General features: G+C 37.8%; 1 protein-coding gene across 1 annotated transcript in view; it reads left to right on the plus strand.

Moving 5' to 3' along the window:
• Window positions 1-721: 721 nt before the first annotated feature.
• Window positions 722-21739, plus strand: part of mctp2a (multiple C2 domains, transmembrane 2a) — a 52138-nt gene continuing 31120 nt past the window's right edge. The window contains exons 1-16 of the mRNA XM_038268815.1: window positions 722-875; window positions 1595-2551; window positions 3403-3466; window positions 3555-3650; window positions 8607-8749; window positions 8875-8951; window positions 9042-9156; window positions 9239-9259; window positions 13352-13528; window positions 14223-14337; window positions 14833-14838; window positions 15327-15432; window positions 15502-15604; window positions 15686-15787; window positions 18364-18438; window positions 18720-18839. Of these exons, the coding sequence (XP_038124743.1) occupies window positions 1607-2551; window positions 3403-3466; window positions 3555-3650; window positions 8607-8749; window positions 8875-8951; window positions 9042-9156; window positions 9239-9259; window positions 13352-13528; window positions 14223-14337; window positions 14833-14838; window positions 15327-15432; window positions 15502-15604; window positions 15686-15787; window positions 18364-18438; window positions 18720-18839 (2265 nt within the window). The 5' untranslated portion in view covers window positions 722-875; window positions 1595-1606. The remainder of the gene's footprint in view (window positions 876-1594; window positions 2552-3402; window positions 3467-3554; window positions 3651-8606; window positions 8750-8874; window positions 8952-9041; window positions 9157-9238; window positions 9260-13351; window positions 13529-14222; window positions 14338-14832; window positions 14839-15326; window positions 15433-15501; window positions 15605-15685; window positions 15788-18363; window positions 18439-18719; window positions 18840-21739) is intronic.

A 21739-nucleotide genomic window follows, 5' to 3' on the forward strand; every position in this document is an offset into this window, starting at 1 on the left:
AGCCAAGTTGCAGCTCTTTCATGTGGGCCTGATCTCCTTAAGACATCAGCAAATATTGAACAAGTCTCTGCCCAGAATCAAACACATCTGCTCTCATGTTAGTTGCCACGGTTAGGGCAGAGATTGAGGAGAGGGAAAAAAAAAAAGAAGAAAAACAGCAGTTGGTCTGTTGCATTAGAGTCTGTGTGGACACAGAGCTGAAGTTTATACCTCACAAACACAAATGCTCGGTTTGGAGGAGCTTAGGCTCACAGTATTCCAATGTAAACAAATGTGTATCTGTGTGAAACTGGGTGAGATCTGCTATGACATTTCATATGCCTCAGTCATGTTGCAGAATCAATCAGACGTATTTTGGGATTGCTTTGGACAGCTCTGCTGTAGATGTCGGAATTAAGAAGCTATATTTTTAGACACTTGGACTTGCAGTAAGAGAACTTAGGAAACCATGTTGTATGCATGCCTAAGAGCAGGGAAATGGTCCCATATGCAAATAAACCGTCAACTATGCAAATCAACAACAGGCTTACTGTGAGCAAACATATAACTGTTTCAGTGTTGTTTTGATCTCTTTCATTCAGATGCTTTCTGATCTCACAGAACACAAGTTTGCAGCTCTGTCCATTATAGATAACTGAGGAAGGCCTAGGCAGGTTTACATCAGTCACTGAAACTGGGACTTGTGTGACTGGAACAGCTAGTTTCAGCCAGTGCGGCTCTCCCACCAATCAGCTAGTGTGCTTCCTGAAGCAGAGCCTGTTGCTCACCATAGTTAGGATTGTTGAGATGTCTGCAGGTAAAAAAAAAAATTGTGGATCGGTAGGAAACAAACTCAGTGTCTCTGTCAAGCTGTTGCGAAGAGGTTGACCGAACAGGTAAATTAGATTTTGTCTTTTTAAATTTAAGTGAAAGAATCCCAAAAGAGTGGTCCTGTTGGATTTTTGGTCTTTTGATATATTCTCCATTAAAAAAATCATGATCTGTGCATTGTGGAGTTAAATTAACAGGTTACACTGTTCTGTTTAAGTTTGTTGATAAAAATGTTTTTAAAAGGCAGAGTTCCTACAATCATCACCTTAATGAGAGAAAGAAATAATAATTCTTAAAATGTAATTTGTAATATGCTAAAATATATTGTTAGAGGTAACCAGAAATCTAACCTGAAGAGCAAAAAGTGATATAGAAAGTTCCTAATTGGGTTTTTTATTAACTCAGAACATAACAAATACAAGCAAAATTAAAAAGCTTAAGTGATGTAAAGCTATTTTTGGAATAATGTGCTTTTAAATATCAACATTTTATTTTGAAGATTTGTGGCCATTATTTTGACAATAATATTTATTGCTAATCACTTGTTTACCCCCATTAGGACACTGAAACCAACTCTGGTATTTATCAAGTGTACATATGATTGAATATGTTATTTTTTAAGAGGGATTGTAAATTTTATTTTGACAACACAAACTCTTTTGTCATCACTGCTTGAGTTCCTATTTGGGTATTTGGGTATCCTGTAGTTTTATCATCATTATGGCAAACTGTGTGGGAGAAAAATATATTTTTTTAATCAGGTTTATCTATGTTTGTCTGACAGGTATTACTTAAAATGGAAGGAAGAAAGAAATTTTTGGAAAATTTTCGTCTAAAAACGAAAATGCCCAACATCAAGAAGCCACGTAAAAAGCTGCTTGCCAAACAGCCAAGGAATCTGGCCAATCGCCGGAGCATTTCTGTACCAGATCTAAGCTTTATTCCAGGCGAAGCGAGTTCTACTGAAAGTGCTGCACTGCCTTCCCCTTCTGAGGCCATCTACTTTGGGATCTCTCCTGGTATGAGTGATACAGATTCGATTGCTAGCAGCTCCATCCCTGAAGGACCGCTTTTTGCCGAGAAATTCACTGAGTCTCTCTCAGAGATTCAATACAGGTCTCATCTGCGTAAAGCTCCAGTTTCATCGCCAAGCAGATTAAGTGCTCCTCCAGCCTATGAGGATGGGATCTTCCTGAAGAATTCAAGCCCAAAAAGCCAAAGGAATGATGATCTTAACCTTTCTGCTCAAGAGGATAAAAAGCCCATGAAAAACATCCAAAAGTTCGTATTTGAGAACATTAAAGAACCAGAAAGCGACCAAGGGGAGAAGGAGAGTCTGTCTGATGAAAAGCCTCAAACTCGCAGAAGGATGTCTGATGTCGTTGCGGGACTCATCCCCAGAGCAAGTTCCATGGGAGATGAAAGACGTCCTCACATTGAGAAGAGGACCGTGATGTTCGACACAAGAAAGCCAGTGTTTGAAAAGCTCGTTTTACAAACAAGCCGACCAAACTCCTCCGCAGAAAGGCTGTCCTTACACGATGCTCAATTTGACAATGCAGATGCTTCATCTCTTTATTCTGCCTGTGGCACTCCTAGTGAGGAACAAGTCAACATGTCCTGGCCAACGACCTGGGAGGAGGAAGACCTTGAACAAACATCCTCTTCCTCTCTGCTGAGAGAAATCTCAATGGATGAGGGTCTTCTTGACCTGGAAAACGCAGATGAGTCTCTAGAGGAGGTTAGTCATACAAGTTTCTTTGTTTTTTCATATCTTGAATAATTGACCAAGTTATAAGACCCTTGTTAAATTGTGATTTTTTTTTTTTAAATAACTCACACTAGCCATCCCTTTTATTCTTACTGCTTCAAAAATATATATGACATCCCTACTTGGATGAAGTTATTTGGAAATTATGGGGCAGATTAGAAAATACCTAATTGACATGTTTTAAAGTGCAGTTTCTTGTATTAATATATGAAAAAAGTAGAAAAAGTAGTAGTTCAATTTAATTTCCTTTTGTGTTTAGTAAAGTATTTTTTGAATATAAGTGATTTTGTTTGTATTATAGACAAATTTTGTGATTTGCGTATTTTCCACTAATGAAGGCCTATGTGAATCAACATAAAGCATACATTGAGCTTCTTATTATTAATTTTATTTCACTTTTCTAAATTCTAAATTCTCTTTTTTTAGCCATTTTAAGGCCTAACACACACATATATATATATATATATATATATATATATATATATATATATATAAAAGAACAAAAAAAAAACCTCCTTAGGTCTTTGTAATGACCAGCTGAGGTTTAGCTTGGATTTAATCACGTGACAACAACCTTTTTTGTCCTTTAACGTCTCTCAGGTACCGTGACGAAACCAGTTACAAACCTGTGCAACAAGTCAGTTACACAATATGATTCAAACCTTTCTACCATGTGAGAAAAAGGGATGGAAAAAAAATGTCATTTACTGCTAAAACCCTCGTAATATAGTTTGGCAAATACATATGGGTTTAAATGTCTATTTTTGAGGGTACTCAGATGTACTCATGTTTGTTTAAAACATTTGATCTTTCTTATTTAGAACTCTGCAGAAGCCTTCGAAGACTTTGATGAAAATATTACAGACCCAACAGAAGAACTTGTGAGTTTCCTGCACTGAAATATGCCAAGCAACTGTTGTAACCAGCCATGTTCATTGAACTGTGGGTTCTCCACAGGATATCTTGTGCACAGGCCCTGATGTTCAGTCACCCTCCCCGTTCCAGAGGTACCTGCTGAGTATTAACTTAAAGTGTGGCCGTAATCTGGTCGTCAGAAGCAGGCGTTCTGGTAGGTCCCCAAGATGCCCCTCATTAAAAATTTTCATATATTAAAACTTCTTCTGCAGGGTTAGGTTAGGTCAAAAGACATAAGTTTAGAACTTTTCACAAAGGTCCCATTTCCAACCAAACAAATTAACCTTTTTGTCTGAGATGTCTTTTGGTGATAGCTAAAGGGCTAGTCTTTAATGAAACGGTGCATGTCGACAAAAAACTGTATACATTTGTAATTCTTAGCCAGCTAACAATGGAAAGTTTCACATTGGAAAAGCCTTATTATGAAAGAATAGGGTGTGTTTGGGCTTGGCTTTACTGCAGTTTTGCTGGGAGAATGACACAAAAAACATTTAAAACTATGCAGTTAGACCTGTATGACAAAACACAGCCTGCACCAGAGCAGATGCTTGTATTTCAAAAAAACAATAATGCAGTCGGTGCAAGTCACAAATCATTTTAACATCTTTTGCTGGTAGACTTAAAAGGGAAACGTGTTTCTCTTATGCTGTCAACAGTTATGTGCGAGAAGTGCAAGAATTTCTTGCTTTTCTGCTGTTATTTATTGATATTCAATGTGAACATTCTTTTCATGAAATTTTACATTTAAACTTAGGGAAAACCATTACAGGGAAATTTCAGTATTGTATATAATCCTTGTTAATTTAGTTCAATTTAATAATAAAAAAAAAAAAAAACACAAACTGGAAAATAATGACTGACATAATTCAAGTGTATTTCTGTTGTTTTTGAGGATTATGTTTGACATCTAATGAAAACTAAATCCCCTTTGGAATTTGTTAGAATAAGAGTAATCAGAAAAAGTTCAAACATGTTATCTTCAACATGTTTGTTAATTTTATTTTCATCGTGTAAAGAGGCTGCTGATTTGAGAGTTGTTCATTAGTCACTAACACCCTCCCAAATTTAGGAAAACCTCTAAAGGACATTGCTAAAGGTGCTAACTGTTCAAAGGCTGTATCCAAATGTATTAACAGAAAATTGATTGAAAGGAAAAACTGGGAAAATGTCCATTGAGGATTTTGGAAGAAAGTCATATTGTCATCAGCTGGGCTGAGGTTGGAGGGCTAATAAATACAGATGTACCCAGGAAACAGGCTGCAACTGTTAAGTTTCTTGTGTTGAGACCCACTAGAACATGGAATAAGGAGAAAAGGCTGGAAACAGCTGAGCTGGTGGTTGTTTGCTTTACCATTTTATTCAGATCAAAGCTAATTTAGCATTTTATTGAAAAAAGGAAAACAAAGAGTAAGAGTCAGGGGAAAAGTAAAGATGATCAACTATCTTGACTTCCACTTTGTGGTGTTCAATATTGAACAATGCTCGGCATTTGCAGGTCAACCATGTTTAATTTTAGAGCAGTAGACCATAAGGGATTTTATAGCATGCCATGCTTCTCTGTTGATAACCTTTATAAGAGATGTTGGTTTTATTTTCTAATAGAATTTGGGACCTACTAATATTTTTGAAAGTACCAGTATCTGGTGTGCTGGTGTCGTATTGTTGTGCTCGATTGGCCAGTGACCTGGTCTGACCTTAACCCTCAAGAGAATCCATAAAGTATTGTTGAGTAGGAAATGAGACATAATAGACCAAACAATGATGACAACATGAAGGCTACTCTTAAGGAATCCCAGGCTTCCTTAAAACCTGGCAAACTCACAGGATAACAAAATCTTTAACACCCGGCTATGATGCAATGTTGCACACGTCATCTTTCGGTTTACTCAAGACTGTGTCGTGGGCGCAGCAGTCTTAGTGGATATGTCCAGACTTCTCCCCAAATACTTCCTTCTGCTACTCTGGGGGAAACCTGAGGCGTTTCAGGTTAGCAGAGAACTCTAGAACTGACTTCCACCACCCCAGTGTGGTTAGCCTTTAGTTAGCCGGGCCAGTAAGGTTCAATACTCTCTGGTCTAAATCAGACCGGATCAATCAACACTGGCGGTGGGCCCACAATGCAGCAGTTTCCTGTAACCATAACAGTCAAGATTGCTGCCACAACAGAGCGATGTTTTAATGATGCCCTTTTATTGAATCAGTTTTTTATATTGTTAAAATTGCAACAAGAATTTGCTGGTTTTGCCTCTCATTTGCAGTTATGAATGGTTCTACACTGTTTTTGCTAACACTATTATGTTATTCTCACCTTCTAAATCTGGCGCTACCTTGTCCTTTCAGACTAATCTGGCATGTACAAGGTTAAAATGATTCTGCCTGGCCAGGTTAGTCCCTGATTGGCGGAGAGGCTTGTCAGCAACATCAGCCTGACACTACCTTAGGTTCCCAGGGGGGCTCTCACCTCCTCTTCAAGCCTTGGCACCACAGAGGTTTTGACAACCTCTGTAGCTACATTTACATGGACACAGGTGTCTTGATTGATATCTTGATTGAAGGCCTGATCAGCTCAAAAATGTTCTAAATCAGATCTTGGAAATTTTGGGCATGTAAGCTTGTCATTGAGTCTGGATGTTAAAACACCATGTCGACTAGGAAAGGCTTAGTAGCAGGTTTAGGGAAAACCTCAAAATGTTTTTTTCCACCATCTGACAATGTGCTTGATTAGCTGCTGTCCAGCCCTACTGTGTAAAGAGTCAGTGAAGCACGGCTCCCATCCTTTGGACAGTTTACCCTAATGTCTTTGAGGCCAACCAATATTCTTTCTCAAATCCCTCACCAAACTCCTCACAGCCTTGAGTTTTTTTTTATATTGAATATCCTTTTTAATGGTCTTTTTTCAAATTTTTTGAGAAAGTGGATATTTTACTTTTCTCTGTTGTGACCATTAGGATTTAGATATTAAAACAGTTCAGTTATTTATATATTTGTGTGTGTGTGCAATGAATAGATATCACTCCTCTCTGGGTTTTGACAGCGTGGCATGACATTTTCTTTTTTTTTATCGTGCGCTATGATTGTAGAATAACTTAAAACAAAATAAGAATAAAACTCTCAAAGTAAAAAATAATAACACCCATTAATGTGATAAAAGTGGATTTAATTTGTGTAACACTGATGTTAGCAAGGTTCCCTTTTATAAAAAAAAATAGTTTTTTTACCTTGTAACTTTTGAATCAAATAAACACATAGAAAACCTTTTTTTATTTGTTGCATTTAATTGTTTAAATAAACCAATTATTGGATGATATTTAAATTTATTGAGATGTAAATGAAAGAAAATCCTTATAATCATGTAACATTTTGATAAAATACTTTGAGAGAAAACAACAAACACACATAGATTGGCTCACTTAAAATATTTCCCTTTTAAAAAGTTACATTATTACCTTGATCTTCATTCATTGACATCTAAAAGAATTTAAATATCATCCAATAATTATTTCAACAATTGAATGCAACAAATGATAATAAGATTTCATATTTGTTTATTTGTATTTATTTATTTTTGTGGTAAAAAAAAACAAACTTTTTTTTTAAATAAAAGGAGCCTTGCCAACATCAGTGTTACACAAATTAAATCCACTTTTATCACATTAATGGCCTTTATAATTTTTTTCTCTTAGAGTTGTAGTCTATTCTTATTTTGTTTTTAATTACTCTACAACCATAGTGCATGATAAAGAAAAATAAAATCCAGATAACCATGTAATATTTTAAAAGGGAATCTTTTAAGTGAGCCAATCTGTGGTTTTTGAAATTATCTCTCAAAAATATTTTATTTAGATAAATCTTTAAACTCCAAGGGAGGAAATTCCGAGAAACTTCGTATGTGATTTATTTATTTATTTTTAACTTTTTAAGCAACATCCTCCTCTAGTGGTTTAAAATGAAACTACAGGACTATGAGCAGATAATAGTTGTGTGACCTGAAGAATAATTTGCTGAAATATTTCGGGGAATTATTTCAATGAAAAGAGAAACTTCCCTTTTAATACTGGGAGAATTATTTAAGGAGTGAAATTTTACTGAATCAGCATCAATTCATTAGTAGTCTTGTCCTCTGTTTACCATAAACTGTGTCACTGTTGAATTATTTTATTTTTTCATCATGGTGGGTAAAGGAAGACCCTCAAAGTGTAGTGTCTCATGTTAGTTGAGATCTTACACTTCATGACAATATGGCACAATGATGATGCAATGCCCATACACGCCCCCTGCCTCCGCACTGTTTGCCCAACAATCAGCACTGTGCCAAAGGGCCACCAATGGCATACTTCATCATTGCATATTCTGAAAGGGACTTACACCACCAGCCCCCCACTCCTTGGGGTTTTTGTTCTCCACTCTTTTTCTTTTCATTCCCCCATTAATTTCCATCGTCACCATTCTCACTGATGCCAGAGCTTTTTCACCGTGCTAGCTGCCACATTCTCCTCCTGTCAAGTTGCCTGGAGGTTTCCCTGTCACGGACTGGCAGGGTGGAGCTGCTGTGGGTCCTGCCTGCCTTTGCGAGATGTTCATTTGGAGTGGGGAGCTGACAGGCCTGACAGCCCATCCCCACAGGGCCTTTGTCATGTGATTCAAGCCTCCCCGCAGGCCCTCTCAAGCACCCCTTTATTCCCCCTCTATACAAATGAAGGCATGGGGCTGGCTTTCATTTTTTTGGCCAATCTGCGTGCAATTGCAGAAACAAAGAAGTCCGATACCCCCACCCCGCTCCCAGACGGACTTTCTTAACAGGCTTGGGAGATTAACACTGGTTGCTTCTCGATTTTGGGGTTCTGGTCGCCTCATGCTGGCGAGTGTTTCTACTCTTTTGACAATTAAACGGCTACTTTCCTGGTTTCGCCATGTGTGGGGTACACGTCCTGCACACAAAATGACAGTGCTCACATAATTATCATGGGGGAAGGGGGTGTATTTCCCTACACACAGTGAATACACATGCTTAATAATGTTTGCTTTAGCAAAATCTCTTGTATTATTAAATCAGAGATTATGAAATCATTTCTCAATGCCATAATGAGTTTGTTAATTTTGTTAATTTCAGCTACAAGTGATCCTTATGTGAAGTTCAAACTTGAAGGAAAGCAGTTCTATAAAAGTAAAGTGGTTTACAAGGACCTCAATCCACGATGGAACGAGTCCTTCTCTCATCCTCTTCGAGACAAAGACCACGATGTGGAACTTCGGGTAGGGTTCATTCATTCAACACTTAAAGAACATTAGAATAGTTTCCCTAATTAGTTGAAGAAAAGTTAAAGCTGGTAACATTTGAAATTTTTGGAGACTATATTTAATAAATTATATTGCTGCAGGTCTACGATAAAAATCTCACAGCTGATGACTTCATGGGTTCTGCCACTATTTCTCTGAGAAACCTTGAGTTGCACAAGTGAGTACTTGATAAACACACTTTCGATGCATTTCACGATTCAATTCAAATCCATTAGTGACCACTGGATTTAATACTGTCCTCCGCTAGAACACATGAGCTGGAGCTGCGGCTTGAGGACCCTAAGAGCAAAGAATCCGACATGGGAGTCATCATTGTCGAAGTCCGCTTGATGTTCCGAGATGCCACAGTGAAAAGAGGCCCTGTATGTAACACATCTGTTATTTTAACCCGTTTACCCTCAGAGCATATTCTCTTACTAATGAATGCTTATCTTTTCATTTTAGAGATTCCGTCCAAAAAAGAAAGTAAGTACTTGCATATCTATATTTTTTTATGCAAAAAAAAAAACATATATATATCCAGAATGCAATCATTGTAGCATTCATTAATTGAAATTTTTCTTTAATATAAGTTATTTTTTCAAACAAAAACACCACTAGGGGGCACTAGCTCACTGTGAAATAGCAAAACAAAGAATTATGGGTATGTTGTGGATCCCTTTTGTGTGTAACCCCAGGACAGCCAGAGCTTTCAGAAGATGTTTGATTAAGTTCTTTCATAATTAATATTTTCTATATAAGTGTTTTAGAAATGTAACAGAATCTCAATATATCCAAACCAGAATTTTTTACTGTGAAATTGTTGTCAATTTGTAAAAAAAAACAAAAAAAAAACAATAATAATTATACCATTGGAGTATTTTGTTTAGTAGTAAACAAAGTTTCATTTCCCCCTGAAGTGTTTTCTGCTATGCTGCGGCTGTAATTACATTCAGAGTGAAATTGGAGGGTTGCTGCTTGGGACTCGCTCTGCAGCGAGTGGGTTTATCTTCACACCTATGCTGTCACTACATCTGCCACTGTTCAGTCTCTTGATGGTCCAGCAGACAATCTCAATTTGAAATGAGATGACAAAGAAATGAATGCCATTTTCCTTCAGCGTTGTCGGTTATCCGTTGCAGATGGTTAAAGATACTCAAAGGGAGGCAGAAATGTGCAGTGGGACTATACACAATGTTCTGCCTGCTTAAATCAGACTGCTAATTTAAGAATGTAACGATGCTTTTTTTGTTTTTCCCTCTCCCAATTTTTTTTTCTTCTTTGAGAAACCTACAGTATCTTTTTTTTTTTTTTTTTTTTTGCGTTTAACACCTTTTTTGGTCTTACAGCTCAGCTCCCCTTGCTATGGAACATCGTTTTCTCCCTCTGTGATACCACAGAGACCGGTAATGGCAAGTGCCTGACTAAAACTCTGCTGTGTGATAGTGTTTCAAACAGGAGGGGGCGTGTGGGAGAAGCGGAGAAGCGAAGGGTGGGTGGTGGTGTGCTCAGACTGTTCGAGGCACGTTGCCAGTGTGGGATGCCTAAGATCGGCAGGGCTGATAATTCCCAGGCATGGTGGGCAATAATCCAGATGTTAGAATGTAATATCACAGCTGTGGACGGACAGTGCTGAGGTACCAGCCAAATGGACCAGGGTCTGAGCTCATCATACTTGTCCCCATGCTGTCCCACCATATGGAAGCAATCGTGCAACCCTTTTAGGACCAGGAATAGATTCTCTTTAGGGGCCACTTATAGTTAAGTGGAATTGTTTTATTGGCCGCTGAGATAGAAATGTGTCCAAGATAAACACTCGGGATGACTTGGCTGAGGCCTGTTTTATATCGCTCCCTCTACTCCCTCTTGTTCCTCTTCTTTTGAAGGGGCTGATATTTATAGGGCTGTGCCTGTGGTATTCCATGTTAATTCAGGTCCCTGAGATATGCTTTGATCCCCTCAGGATTGGGTGGCAATGTGGGTTATGACCCCATAGCGATGAGGAGCGGCCCCCCCTGAGTGGCAGGGGGAGTTGCAGCAAGGCCGTTTGAAGCGGCGTCGCCCGGGCAGCCGAAGGAGTGAGGCAATCAAAGAGGCTGGAGCAGATTACGCTCCTGCTCTTTAATTACAGTCAGCTCTACACAACCTCTGTGCTGTTTGTTTTTACAGCCCTGGCCTATCACCGCACGCCCTCACGGGAACTCCAACATGGAAACACATCAAGGCCTCTCTTCCTCTCTGCTTCCTCTGCTTCACACAGCAAAAACAGTCATCGCTGTTTTGTCTATTAGTTTATTTATTTGCTGATGCTTCTGAAAACAATTTTTTAGTATTGCAGCATCCATCCATTCATCCATCCATTTTTATACGAAAATTTGCCTTTTCTATATGTTGTGGACTAACAAAATGTAGAAAAGTGTTTTGACCCTGCTATTAATTTAAAGCGGATATCTTGGTCAGTTTGCAGTGGACTCTAATGCCGTCCATACATACTGCATGTATGTATAATTTGCTGATGAGAGAGCTGTGCGGTTAGCGTCATTACTCACGGCTGCCTGCTGTCTCTGCTGCAGTATGCCAAGTGTCCTGCCTCCCCACACTCAGTCTGGGAGGCAGTGATGAGTGGGACTGTCACAGCCAGGGACATCTGGCTGTTTGCTGACGGTCCTCTCTTCCTGCCTTTCCAGGAGCCTCCATGGTGTGTGCCTTACTTGTCAGTAGAGATGTGCTAATGTGCTCCAAAAGAGCTAGCCCTGTATAATGTAAACCTTTGTCCTACTTTCATGCACACAGTTGACACGATAGGGTGTTGTTTTAAAGCAGTAGGATGTATGAATAAGTAAATAAATGAAATACCCTCTAAGACACATTTATTAAAGATGTGAAAAATCTGTAACATGAAAGAACTATTTTTTGTATTGAACACTTTCTGATTATTTAACTATTTCAGTTAGATCATTATCATTTTTGAAAATCAAAAAAAAAAAAAAAAAGTTTTAGTAAGTTTTGAAATGGAGAAATATGATGCTCTGCTTCCTAATAAGGCTGGCTAGAAAAACTTGACCAGAGATCATCAGGCTTAACACTGAGCAAGAAGGGCTTTCCCTCATATTCTTTCTCTGTATTGTGCCAAATCCAACAAAATAAATATTCACTCTTAAAAATAAATAGTTTTGATTATTTATTTATTTTTTCCTGATAGAAGTTTGGGAAAAGATTTTATTAGATCACTCTCAAACCACGATTCGTTATGTAGATGTGTTATGAGAGACTTGGTGAGGTCAAGATGAGCTCTAAAGTTTAACTTGCATTTAAACTTTTATTACTCTATTTCTCAATGTGTGTGGTGCCACATAGCTATCGGTCCCAACCTGCCTTTTTACCAGTGGCTAAGGGCAATTAGCATCTGTGTTGTTTTATACCCCTGTGGAACAGATGATTTGCAAATTACAGTACTTCTTAGCATAGTTTACATCTTTTGATATGTTTGTCCTAGAACTAAGTTTAGGTATTGCTAAACTGCAAAAAACTACTTGTACTGCAATAAATACTTTTTTTTTGATGGTCTATAACATACTTTTTGATGTTTGTTGTTTTAAAGCAGGAGAAAATGTTACAGTTTGGCGATTTAATTGTTTTGTTAAAGAGCAGCAATGATACATTTTTCTGCATCATTGTATAGTTGTCAGAAACTAAGCCACAGGTCATTTTGTGAAATACATTTTATAAAGGTAATTAGGCAATGAGTTTGTGTTTTGGAGAAACTGGCACTTTTGTGTTTGTAACATTAGCAGCTGGCCTGCAGCTGCTTTTTATGCTCCTTTGTATATTTTTCTGCAGACTATTTTTGCATTCAAATTCTCTTATCTCTATGAAACTTCATTATATTTTCGTATGACATTATATAGATTTATTTACTTATGAAAAGCACAAAATAATAAAAAATTAGGCATATATTTGAGAGGAGCCAACATGTCTGTCTGTTGTGTAAATCTTTTGGTGAAAGCGCATTTTAAGCTGCTGTTTCTTTTTTGAGTTTTACAAGGGTTTATTCTTAGGTTAGCCTTGAAAATGTTTTAAGCACCAATTAGAGTTCTGGGTTTTGTTGCTAGGTCATACAAGGAATTTTGTTTTCAAAATTTGATCCATTTATTTGTTAAACCAAGCACTCCAAGTCAGGGTTCCTCAATTCCAGTCCTCAAGGTCCAGTGTCATGCACCTTTCAGATGTGTCTCTCCTTCCACACACCTGAATCGAATGCCTGAGTTTCCTCCTCACTATGCAGCCAAGTTCTCTAGAGTCCTTCTAATGGCCTGAATATCTGACTCTGGTTTGTTGAAGCAGAGAAACTTGATCTCCAAGGCTGAAATTGAGGAATCCTGCGATAAGTAATCTGCTGCTTTCTAAAGCTTGTTGCCCTGTCATAGTTCCTGATATGATGTTAAGCATTAACTGGTTTTCCTACAGTGAATAAATATATTAAGATAGGTTGGGCTCTCTTAAACCTATAATAAAAACATGCTACAAAAGGATATTTATTTCAAGGCTTTTTACTCATGTGTTATCTTTGACCAACAGCAGCAAAACCAGAACCAAACTCCACGCACATCGGACCTACCAAAGAATAATCTGAAGAACCAAGTGTGGTCCGGTGTATTTCACATCACCCTGGTGGAGGGACAAGACCTGCCACAGTATGGCCAGGGTGACGTCTATGTCCGCTTTCGCCTCGGTGATCAGAAATACAAAAGCAAGGTTTGCCTGTTGTTTTTTTTTTTTTTATTATTTTTCTCCTTCCACCATCCTCCCCCTTTTTCTTTTACTTCTCTAGCTTTTCTCTTCTCTATACTTCCCAGCTCCTCTTCCTCAGCAGGTGCCCATCAGTGAATCACCTCCACCTTGGCTCACTGGGCCATTGCAGAGGGAGCTCATTAGACCGGGCACGGCTGCCACTCACTTCGCAGTGTGCTACAAAGTGCTGGGCTTCATTGCCTTCATTTACATACCCAGCATGCCCTATTCGTCTTACCTGTGTTTGTTGTTGCCACCCTACCATCGACCCTCCCACCCCCTACCCCCCCAAGACAATTCTACGGTGTACTCGTCTCATGTTGCCATGTCATTTCTTTGTAAACCACTCCGCTTTCCTCTCTGCTTGTTTGTTTGTTGAACAAAGCTGATTCTAATTGGAAGCTGTCAGTGTTTACAATCCCAGAGTGGCAACCGAGGTGTACCCGTACAAGCGCTCACAACTCAATACACACGCACACACACACACCCCTTCTTTCTCTTGCTTTATTCGGTTTAGGCTGAACAAAGACTTTGTCCCTGTGTCAAAAGGGAGATAACTTGGTGTAATAAAGCATTAAACCAGGCATGCCATCAAAGTGTATACATCTGCATGATTTGTTATTGTATGAGCTAAAAATGGGTCTTTGCCTTGCTTTAGAACCTTTGCATTCAACCGAATCCCCAGTGGAGAGAGCAGTTTGACTTCAATCAATTTCAAGACAACCAGGAACCTCTGCAGGTGGGGTCTCAAGGGAAAGGGACAATCATGGAATGTGATTGCTCTATCCTGATTGCACATCTACTTTGTTAGTTTTGAAGATAAAATGAAAATCAATTTTATTAAATTTTAAATACAGGTTATAACTTGGAAAACACTTTCGATAGAAGCACAAATATAAACACATACAACAAGTAGTTTGCGTGCCCTAACAAACCTCTTAAACTCATAGTGCCATTGTAAGTTCAAGTATACTTGACCATTTCCGCTTAAAGCAATCAAACAATTATGCTTCACTAGAAAAGACGAACATGAAGCTATTCAATTATCCATCCGATGCATTTTATCTTTGTGGAATATTTATTGATGCCGGATTGTGTTTCAAAGTTTATAAACTTAGTCAAATTCAAAGGTTTAACACTACCATGTTCGGTTTCATCCTATTTTCCTGGATTGTAGCTACAGTAGTAGAAGTTCGAATGTGCTGAGCTTCATTTAGAAGCGCTCACCCCTTATCCTCAAAGCAAACGTCTTCCCGTAAACCTCATAGGGCCCAGTTTGTTAAGTCTCAACTATTGACCTGATAAATCCCCACCTATTAAATCAAATGAGAAAAATGACACTAATTGGAATGAATTTATAATAGTTTATCTTTGTGGACCTTTTAATATTGACCCTTGAAGTTTAGCGATTAATCCTCATCACTTTAATGTAAAGCTTATGTACCCGTATTTATTTCAGTTGCTTCTTTGAGTTATGTGCTGAGCTTATTTAATTAAAGGCAGTATGTGTTGGAAAAAGTGCTTCCGTCACCCAGACTGTTGGTGTCAAGATGATACGCCCTTTCCATCAGATGAAAAGATGCTGTAAATGACAAGATTGATTTACTAATTGCCTAAGCACGAGACACTCCTTTAAAGTAAAAAACCTATTTAGTTTTTTTTTTTGTCTAATTTTCAGTTGAACTCACATTTGAATGTGGTCCTTCATCTGTGTAACATTAGACACAATGTAAATTGTATTTTTTCTATGTATCACGACAAGGAAGCAAAACCAACTCCTTCTGTGTTATCGAACTAGGAAACTGCAAACTTCAAACTCACACTGTTTACAGGACAGTCAATCCGGAGTGGAACAAGACCTTTACATTGTAAGATGACCTAAGTAAATCCAGTAAGCTATATTTTTAGTTCATGTATATTAATCTGTGTTTTTAAAGCCCTATAAAGGACATTCATGATGTAGTGGAGGTGAATGTCTTTGATGAAAACGGTGACAAATCCCCAAACCTTTTGGGAAAACTAGCAATCCCTTTACTGACGGTAAGTTTTTGAAATTTTCTACATAAAAAAAAAAAGAAAATCTCTCTACTAACCATTACCTGTATTTGAAAATTCTTTTAGGTTCAAAACGGTCAGCAGATCTGTCTGCTCCTGAAGAAAGAAGACCTGGGAAGAACTGCTAAAGGAACCATCACACTGGTGCTGGAGGTTATTTTTAACAAAGTAAGGACTTTATTGAATGTGTTTAAATTTGCAAAGGCTAGTTACAGTTTCAAAGAAATCCCAATGTTTTTAAAAGTAATGGTTTTTATTGTCTGTCCTACTGTTCTTTTGACTATTTATTTTTAATTGAATCAGATTTAAGCCAAAGTGCTGTAACTACGACTTCCTCTGCATGATGAATATCGAGTTAGGCAGTTCTGCCCTGTCCGTATCTATTCCTGCATATTGCAAAAAAATGCTCAGTTGTCATGCAGAGACTAAGGAAGTGTCACCAATTACTCCAAATATGTCATTCTTTTTTAACCCTCCAGTTAGCCGGCCAGGAGCATTTTTGTTAAGCAGGAACTGCAGGCTGTCTACTAGAGCAGATGGACAGACTAATGGACCTGCTTACAGTATATTTGCTGGATTACTTGTGTTATGTTATAAATAACTGAATGACAGACAAATATAATACTCCCTGCAGTACGAAATTGATAGGTGCTATTAAATTAATTACATTTATCTTTAGTTGAAGTTTAAAAATTAGAAGTATGAATATAAGTGATTGAAAAAAAAAAGTATTACAGAATGCGTAGGGAAGACAAAAGATAAATAAAATCATTGGTATATGGAATTAAATCAGTTTATAATTAATTGAAATCAATCTTACAACAAAGCTGTCCCTTCTAGATAATTATCATTATCAAGCTAAATAAGAAGGGAGGTGGCTCTACAGTATATTGTTGAGGATTTAAAACTTATTTTAAATTAATGCTCAAAGGTATAGTCGAGGATTTTCTCAAATTTTTTTTAAAACTTTAAAATAAAAAAATGCATATTCACAACTCTGTATCCGCTCCCAAGAGGGAATGCCTATTAAACGCTTATGAGAGCATGCGCCAGGCCCATTTCTTGTATGAGCGATACAAAGTTGCTCTTTGTATCGCTCATACAAGCTTACTTTCCAAAGGAAGATTTTCAATTTTTTTCCACTATGTCAGACTCACCACTGGTAAGTGAAAATGGGGACGACCACGTAGGACGGCCTTACATAAACATATCACCAGAATTTAGGACCACTTATTTTGATGATCCACCCGGAAAAAGAAAATCCTCCACTGTACCTTTAAGTAAAAAGCAGAAATTTAAAAAAAATTCACTTATAATTTTTGTTTTGTCTTATCAACAAAAGGGGGGACTAATGCAAAAGATGCATAAACATACAAATTCCAACTTAGAAACTACTTTAGAAAAAAATAATGAATATTCATTGAGGAATGGGACTTTGAGGCCTGATACTGGACTTTTATACTAAAATCTAAGTGGTAAAATTACTCTAGATGGTGGGATAGGGATAACCATTCTTGGGGTCACCTGCATGGTCAGCAATCATTATTTGCACCAGAAACAATTTGTTTCCGGTTCATCTGTTGTGGAACCAGCGGGGATCTCTGTGGACGTGTTGCTCTGAAAAGCAACACGTCCACAGATTTTGGGATCTGCTCAGGGATAAAAGGTAGCACCTTTCCTTCTGACTCAGGAAATCTCATGTCTTCATGGTCTCACTATTACCTTCTTACTACTGAACTATACGCAAATGCTGAAGGACACATAACACAAATTAACTTACTGGGTTAAGCTCAGTGCCACTGTACAGTAAGAAAGATTTTGCATAACCTAAAGTTAGAATGCCGACAAACATGACAATTAATACAGACAAACTTTATCATAAACCTTCTGGATGCAAACATGTTTCTTCTTGGTGTCAAAGAGTCAACTAAGTTATGTAAAACTATGATTGATTGATAAAAAAACCCAAAAACAATTCCTTTAGAGGGAAAGCTTTATAGTGAAAGATTGAAAGTTTAATTATATATATTTTCTAACATTAATTTTGATTTTTTTTTTAAATATTTTTTCACAACTCTAAGCATTATAATTATATTATTCTGTTGACAACATAGAATTCTTTGGCTTTTATGTATAAGGGAGCTATTAAGAATCTGCTTTGACTAAATAAATGATCCTAAGAGGCCATTTTTCCTGTCCAACTGTTCTGTTGGTTAAATTTTACACCTGAGGAGTTTATAATGTGTTGTATTTTCATGCAGTAAAAATAACCATTCTCTCTTTTGAATAAGTAATTATAACACTTATATTATTGCACAACCTTTTACTGGAAGACTGTGGTATATTTGTCATGATATTGGTTTATGGTCCTTAATTGTAGTGAGATATTATGATGTAATGGGGGAGTTGGTAGCCTGGTGGTTGGGGCATTGCGCTTGGAATCCAGAGTTTCTGAGTTCAAGCCCCACTCCCACAGACTGCCACTCTGTGTCCCCGAGCAAGACCCTTAACCTCACACTGCTCCCCGGCAACCCTCTGCTCCCCAAGGGAATGGGTGAAATACCGAGATTAATTTTGCTTCTCTGTACTCGTGACACTGTAATGACAACAAAAGCTGAAAAAGACATATATATATATATATATATATATATATATATATATATATATATATATATATATATATATATATATAAAATATCAAGTTGAAACAGTGATACAGCTGTAGTATTTTTTTCTGGTCCTAGGTCGGAGCTGGTGTCAAAACCTTCCAACCAAAAGGGGCAAAACTAATTGAGGAAAACTCCAAGTTCAACAAGAAGGTAATCTGCCTGTTTGTTTTTTAAATTAACAAGTTTAACCAAAAATCTATAAATACATCTCACAACTTGCTTGAATTGACTTGCCAATGAAATGTGCTATATAAATAAACTTGACTTGCCTTGATAATGTTTGGATGGAATTATTCAATAGTTGCAGTTAAGCTAAATTTTTGACCATCTTAATCACTAAAGTTAATTTAACCTAATTTTGAGATCCACAGCATAATGTCCATTAAAATACAATCCTAACGACTGTTTTCTTCCAATAATTTCTTTTTCAGATCCTTGCCAGGAATATATATCGGGTGCGAAAAATCAGCACAGCAGTTCTGTACACGTTACAGTACATTAAAAGCTGTTTTCAATGGGAGAGCACACAACGAAGTCTAATAGCCTTTCTGGTAAGCCATTGGCTCACATTAATGAACCATCTTCTAGCCTTGGGCCGAGCAAGTTTTGTCCCGTTTTACCGAAGCCTGGCGATAACTCTTTTCATTTCGTGTGAATTAGACGGCGAGGCAAATCTATGCTTTAGCCATTTTCTCTCTGCTGGTCTTTTTCCCATGGAAAAAAAACAAGGTTGCATGTCTTTTTTTCTTCTTTTTTTTCTTCTTTTTTATCCATACGTATGCATTGGATGTGATTTATCCTTTGAATCAAACCCCACTTGGCTTTACTTTGGTTCTGATGACATTAGAGTATATTTGAAAGGGTGGGGTTTGGGCGTTTGTGCATCTGACTCCTTGCAAAGCCTTATAACTCAAGGGATGGTGTAACGAGGATCACCGTCTGAGCTTCCTTTGTTGGAGTAGTGACAGTCTGCCTCTAAGGTTTAAACCTTGTTTAAATGTCTCTGTTTAGCTGTTTTAATGAGCATATGTGATCTGAGGTCCTAAGCTTAAATAATCTTAAAGCACCTTGTGAATCTCCCAGAGCACAGTGCATCTAATGTCATGATTAAGAGAGTACAATTGCCATGAAAGCCCTGCCAGCCCAGTGTCAGGGTGAGGAAGCGGTCACAGACAGGGTGTGTGAAGAAACTCTCCTTTTACTGCCTTTCTTCTGTCTGCTCAGTCTCAGGATGACATGCAATTCATACCTGGTGTATTCTATAAGCCCTGCTCACTGATACTGAGGTGCAAATCCCCTCAGGCACTGGCCGGGCTCAGTGTATCACAGCCTTTAGAACAGCACAGCATACAGACAGGCAGACACACAGACAGGAAGACTGAGAACAATGCGAGCAATTGTGTAAGGATAGAGTGTGGGAGGCAGGCTACTATCTGGAAAAGAAAGTTGGAGCTCAAAGAGGAAGACAGCTTAGAGAGAGGTTGTGTGGGGGGGGCAGACAGGCAGGTTTGGGTGCGGGTGCTGGATTGCGGTCGGACAGGTGACTGGTCGGCGGGATGGGGCCTTCTTTCTCCACCTATAATTAGATCCTCCGCAGGCAAGGTACGAGTGCTGTAAAACACTATAATCTCTCATTTCCTCTCCCATTCCACCTGCTGTTTTAGGAATACACCATGCAAATAGAGGAACAGAGAGACTCAAAAATGTTATTTTCATCATTATCAATATAGTGGAGTTGGATTGAGAGTGCCTGGTAGGCATGGGGCTATTATTGATATTGAGGTTTTTAAAAGTTATGGTTTTGGATCACAAACAATTTCCATCGTGCCATCATTTAAATTAGCTGCCAGAGAAACTCCCGGAATGATGAAAGTTCTCTCCTCTTATGTGAAGCAGAGTAGCTCTCACCCCCCCTCCCCCATTATGTTGTTGCACACTGCCTGTCAGCTGTTTGAAAGGAGACCACTGCACTTTAACCTGTCTGACAAGAAAGACTAATTCAGGATATTTGGAGAAAGGGGACAAAAAAAATCTAGGCCTAAAAATGTCAGTTATGGCTTGGATATGTAAGGAGAAGCATCCATCGCGGAACCATAATTACTATTAGCAACTTAAAGCTGCATGCTTATGAAGGCAAATATCTGGTGTAACAGGTCCCTCAGGTTTTTTTATTTCTAATAAATAATAGAGAAAGAAACTATATTAGTTAAAAAAATATATCAGTCAGTCTTATAAGTTTTCTTTTCCATTAACACTAATAGAAAACGTAACCATATTTCTGTTACTTGAGAAAGAGCAAAACAAGAAAAGGAAACGCTATTCTAAATTCAGCATATGTTTCTATATTTGTTTAACTTCCTGTATTTAAATAAGAATAACGATAAATTAATCTCTATTTCCAACAAGTAACTAAGTTTAATGACATCGGAGAACCTTTTGGTGGGAGTTAGTGGGATTTAAGGAAGGCAGTAACCCAGCCCTCCCGTTGCTGTGCCCTGCCGTTCAGCTGGCTGAATGATGGCCAGTATACTTTCCCTTCTGAAAATAAAGTTCAATTTGGCTGTTTTGAAACAAGTCTGGGTGTTAAAAGAAATTGTCATCTATCGTTTGGAATATATAGTTTAAGGCCATCCTCCTTAAGAATATAATATAGTCTTTAAAGATTAATTTTGAGTAAGACTTGATGAGTACTTATAAACTAGTATTAAATGAAGTAAGAATATGTTCAATATTTTAGCTATATATCTACAAACAATTCTTATTTTTATTTTATATAAAGTGAATTAGTATAATTGATTAACAGTGTTCTTAATAAAGGCTATTTAATTACTTTATACATTACGTAAAGGTTTAAATTAACACAGATCAATTGTGTCTATACAGTAATAAAGTAAGAGTATAACTTCTGTTATTTAACTGAGTTTTTCTGATCATATTGTGATATTTGGAGGCTTTCCAAAACCTACAGCTAAACTGCAAACAGCAGATGAAATGCAGAAAATTCCAGTAGTGAGAGAGGAGAGTATGCCTTTTACTGTGATGAGGAGGGCTTTAACTACTCAACATGTCAAAGGTGATTGGTGAGCGTTTCCCAGAGTAAATCTGCCTCAGTTATTCATCAGCCACTCATGAGCAGACTGAAAGTTCACTATGTGCAAAGTTCTTAAACAATTATTTATCATATCCTCAACTACCAATAAGCATAGTAAAAGATGCAAATCGCATGTAAATATCGTAGTAGAACGTATGCATTCACCTGCGAGTCAGCAGGAGCATCAACGAGGTCTAGCCTGACTGGTATTACATGCCCAGTGCCGTGCCACTTTTCCACAGTCGTGCCCCTGCCCACTCCTAGGGCGTCAACCGCACAGTTGCTTCTCCTCCTCCGAGTCATCATTTCCAATTAGGTTGGTGTTTTGGAGCCGTCTAAAGCAGCATGCCACCGTGCGCC

This window comes from Cyprinodon tularosa, unplaced genomic scaffold (genome assembly GCF_016077235.1).
Source record: "Cyprinodon tularosa strain WSP-4 unplaced genomic scaffold, ASM1607723v1 ctg71, whole genome shotgun sequence".
Classification (NCBI taxonomy): domain Eukaryota; kingdom Metazoa; phylum Chordata; class Actinopteri; order Cyprinodontiformes; family Cyprinodontidae; genus Cyprinodon; species Cyprinodon tularosa.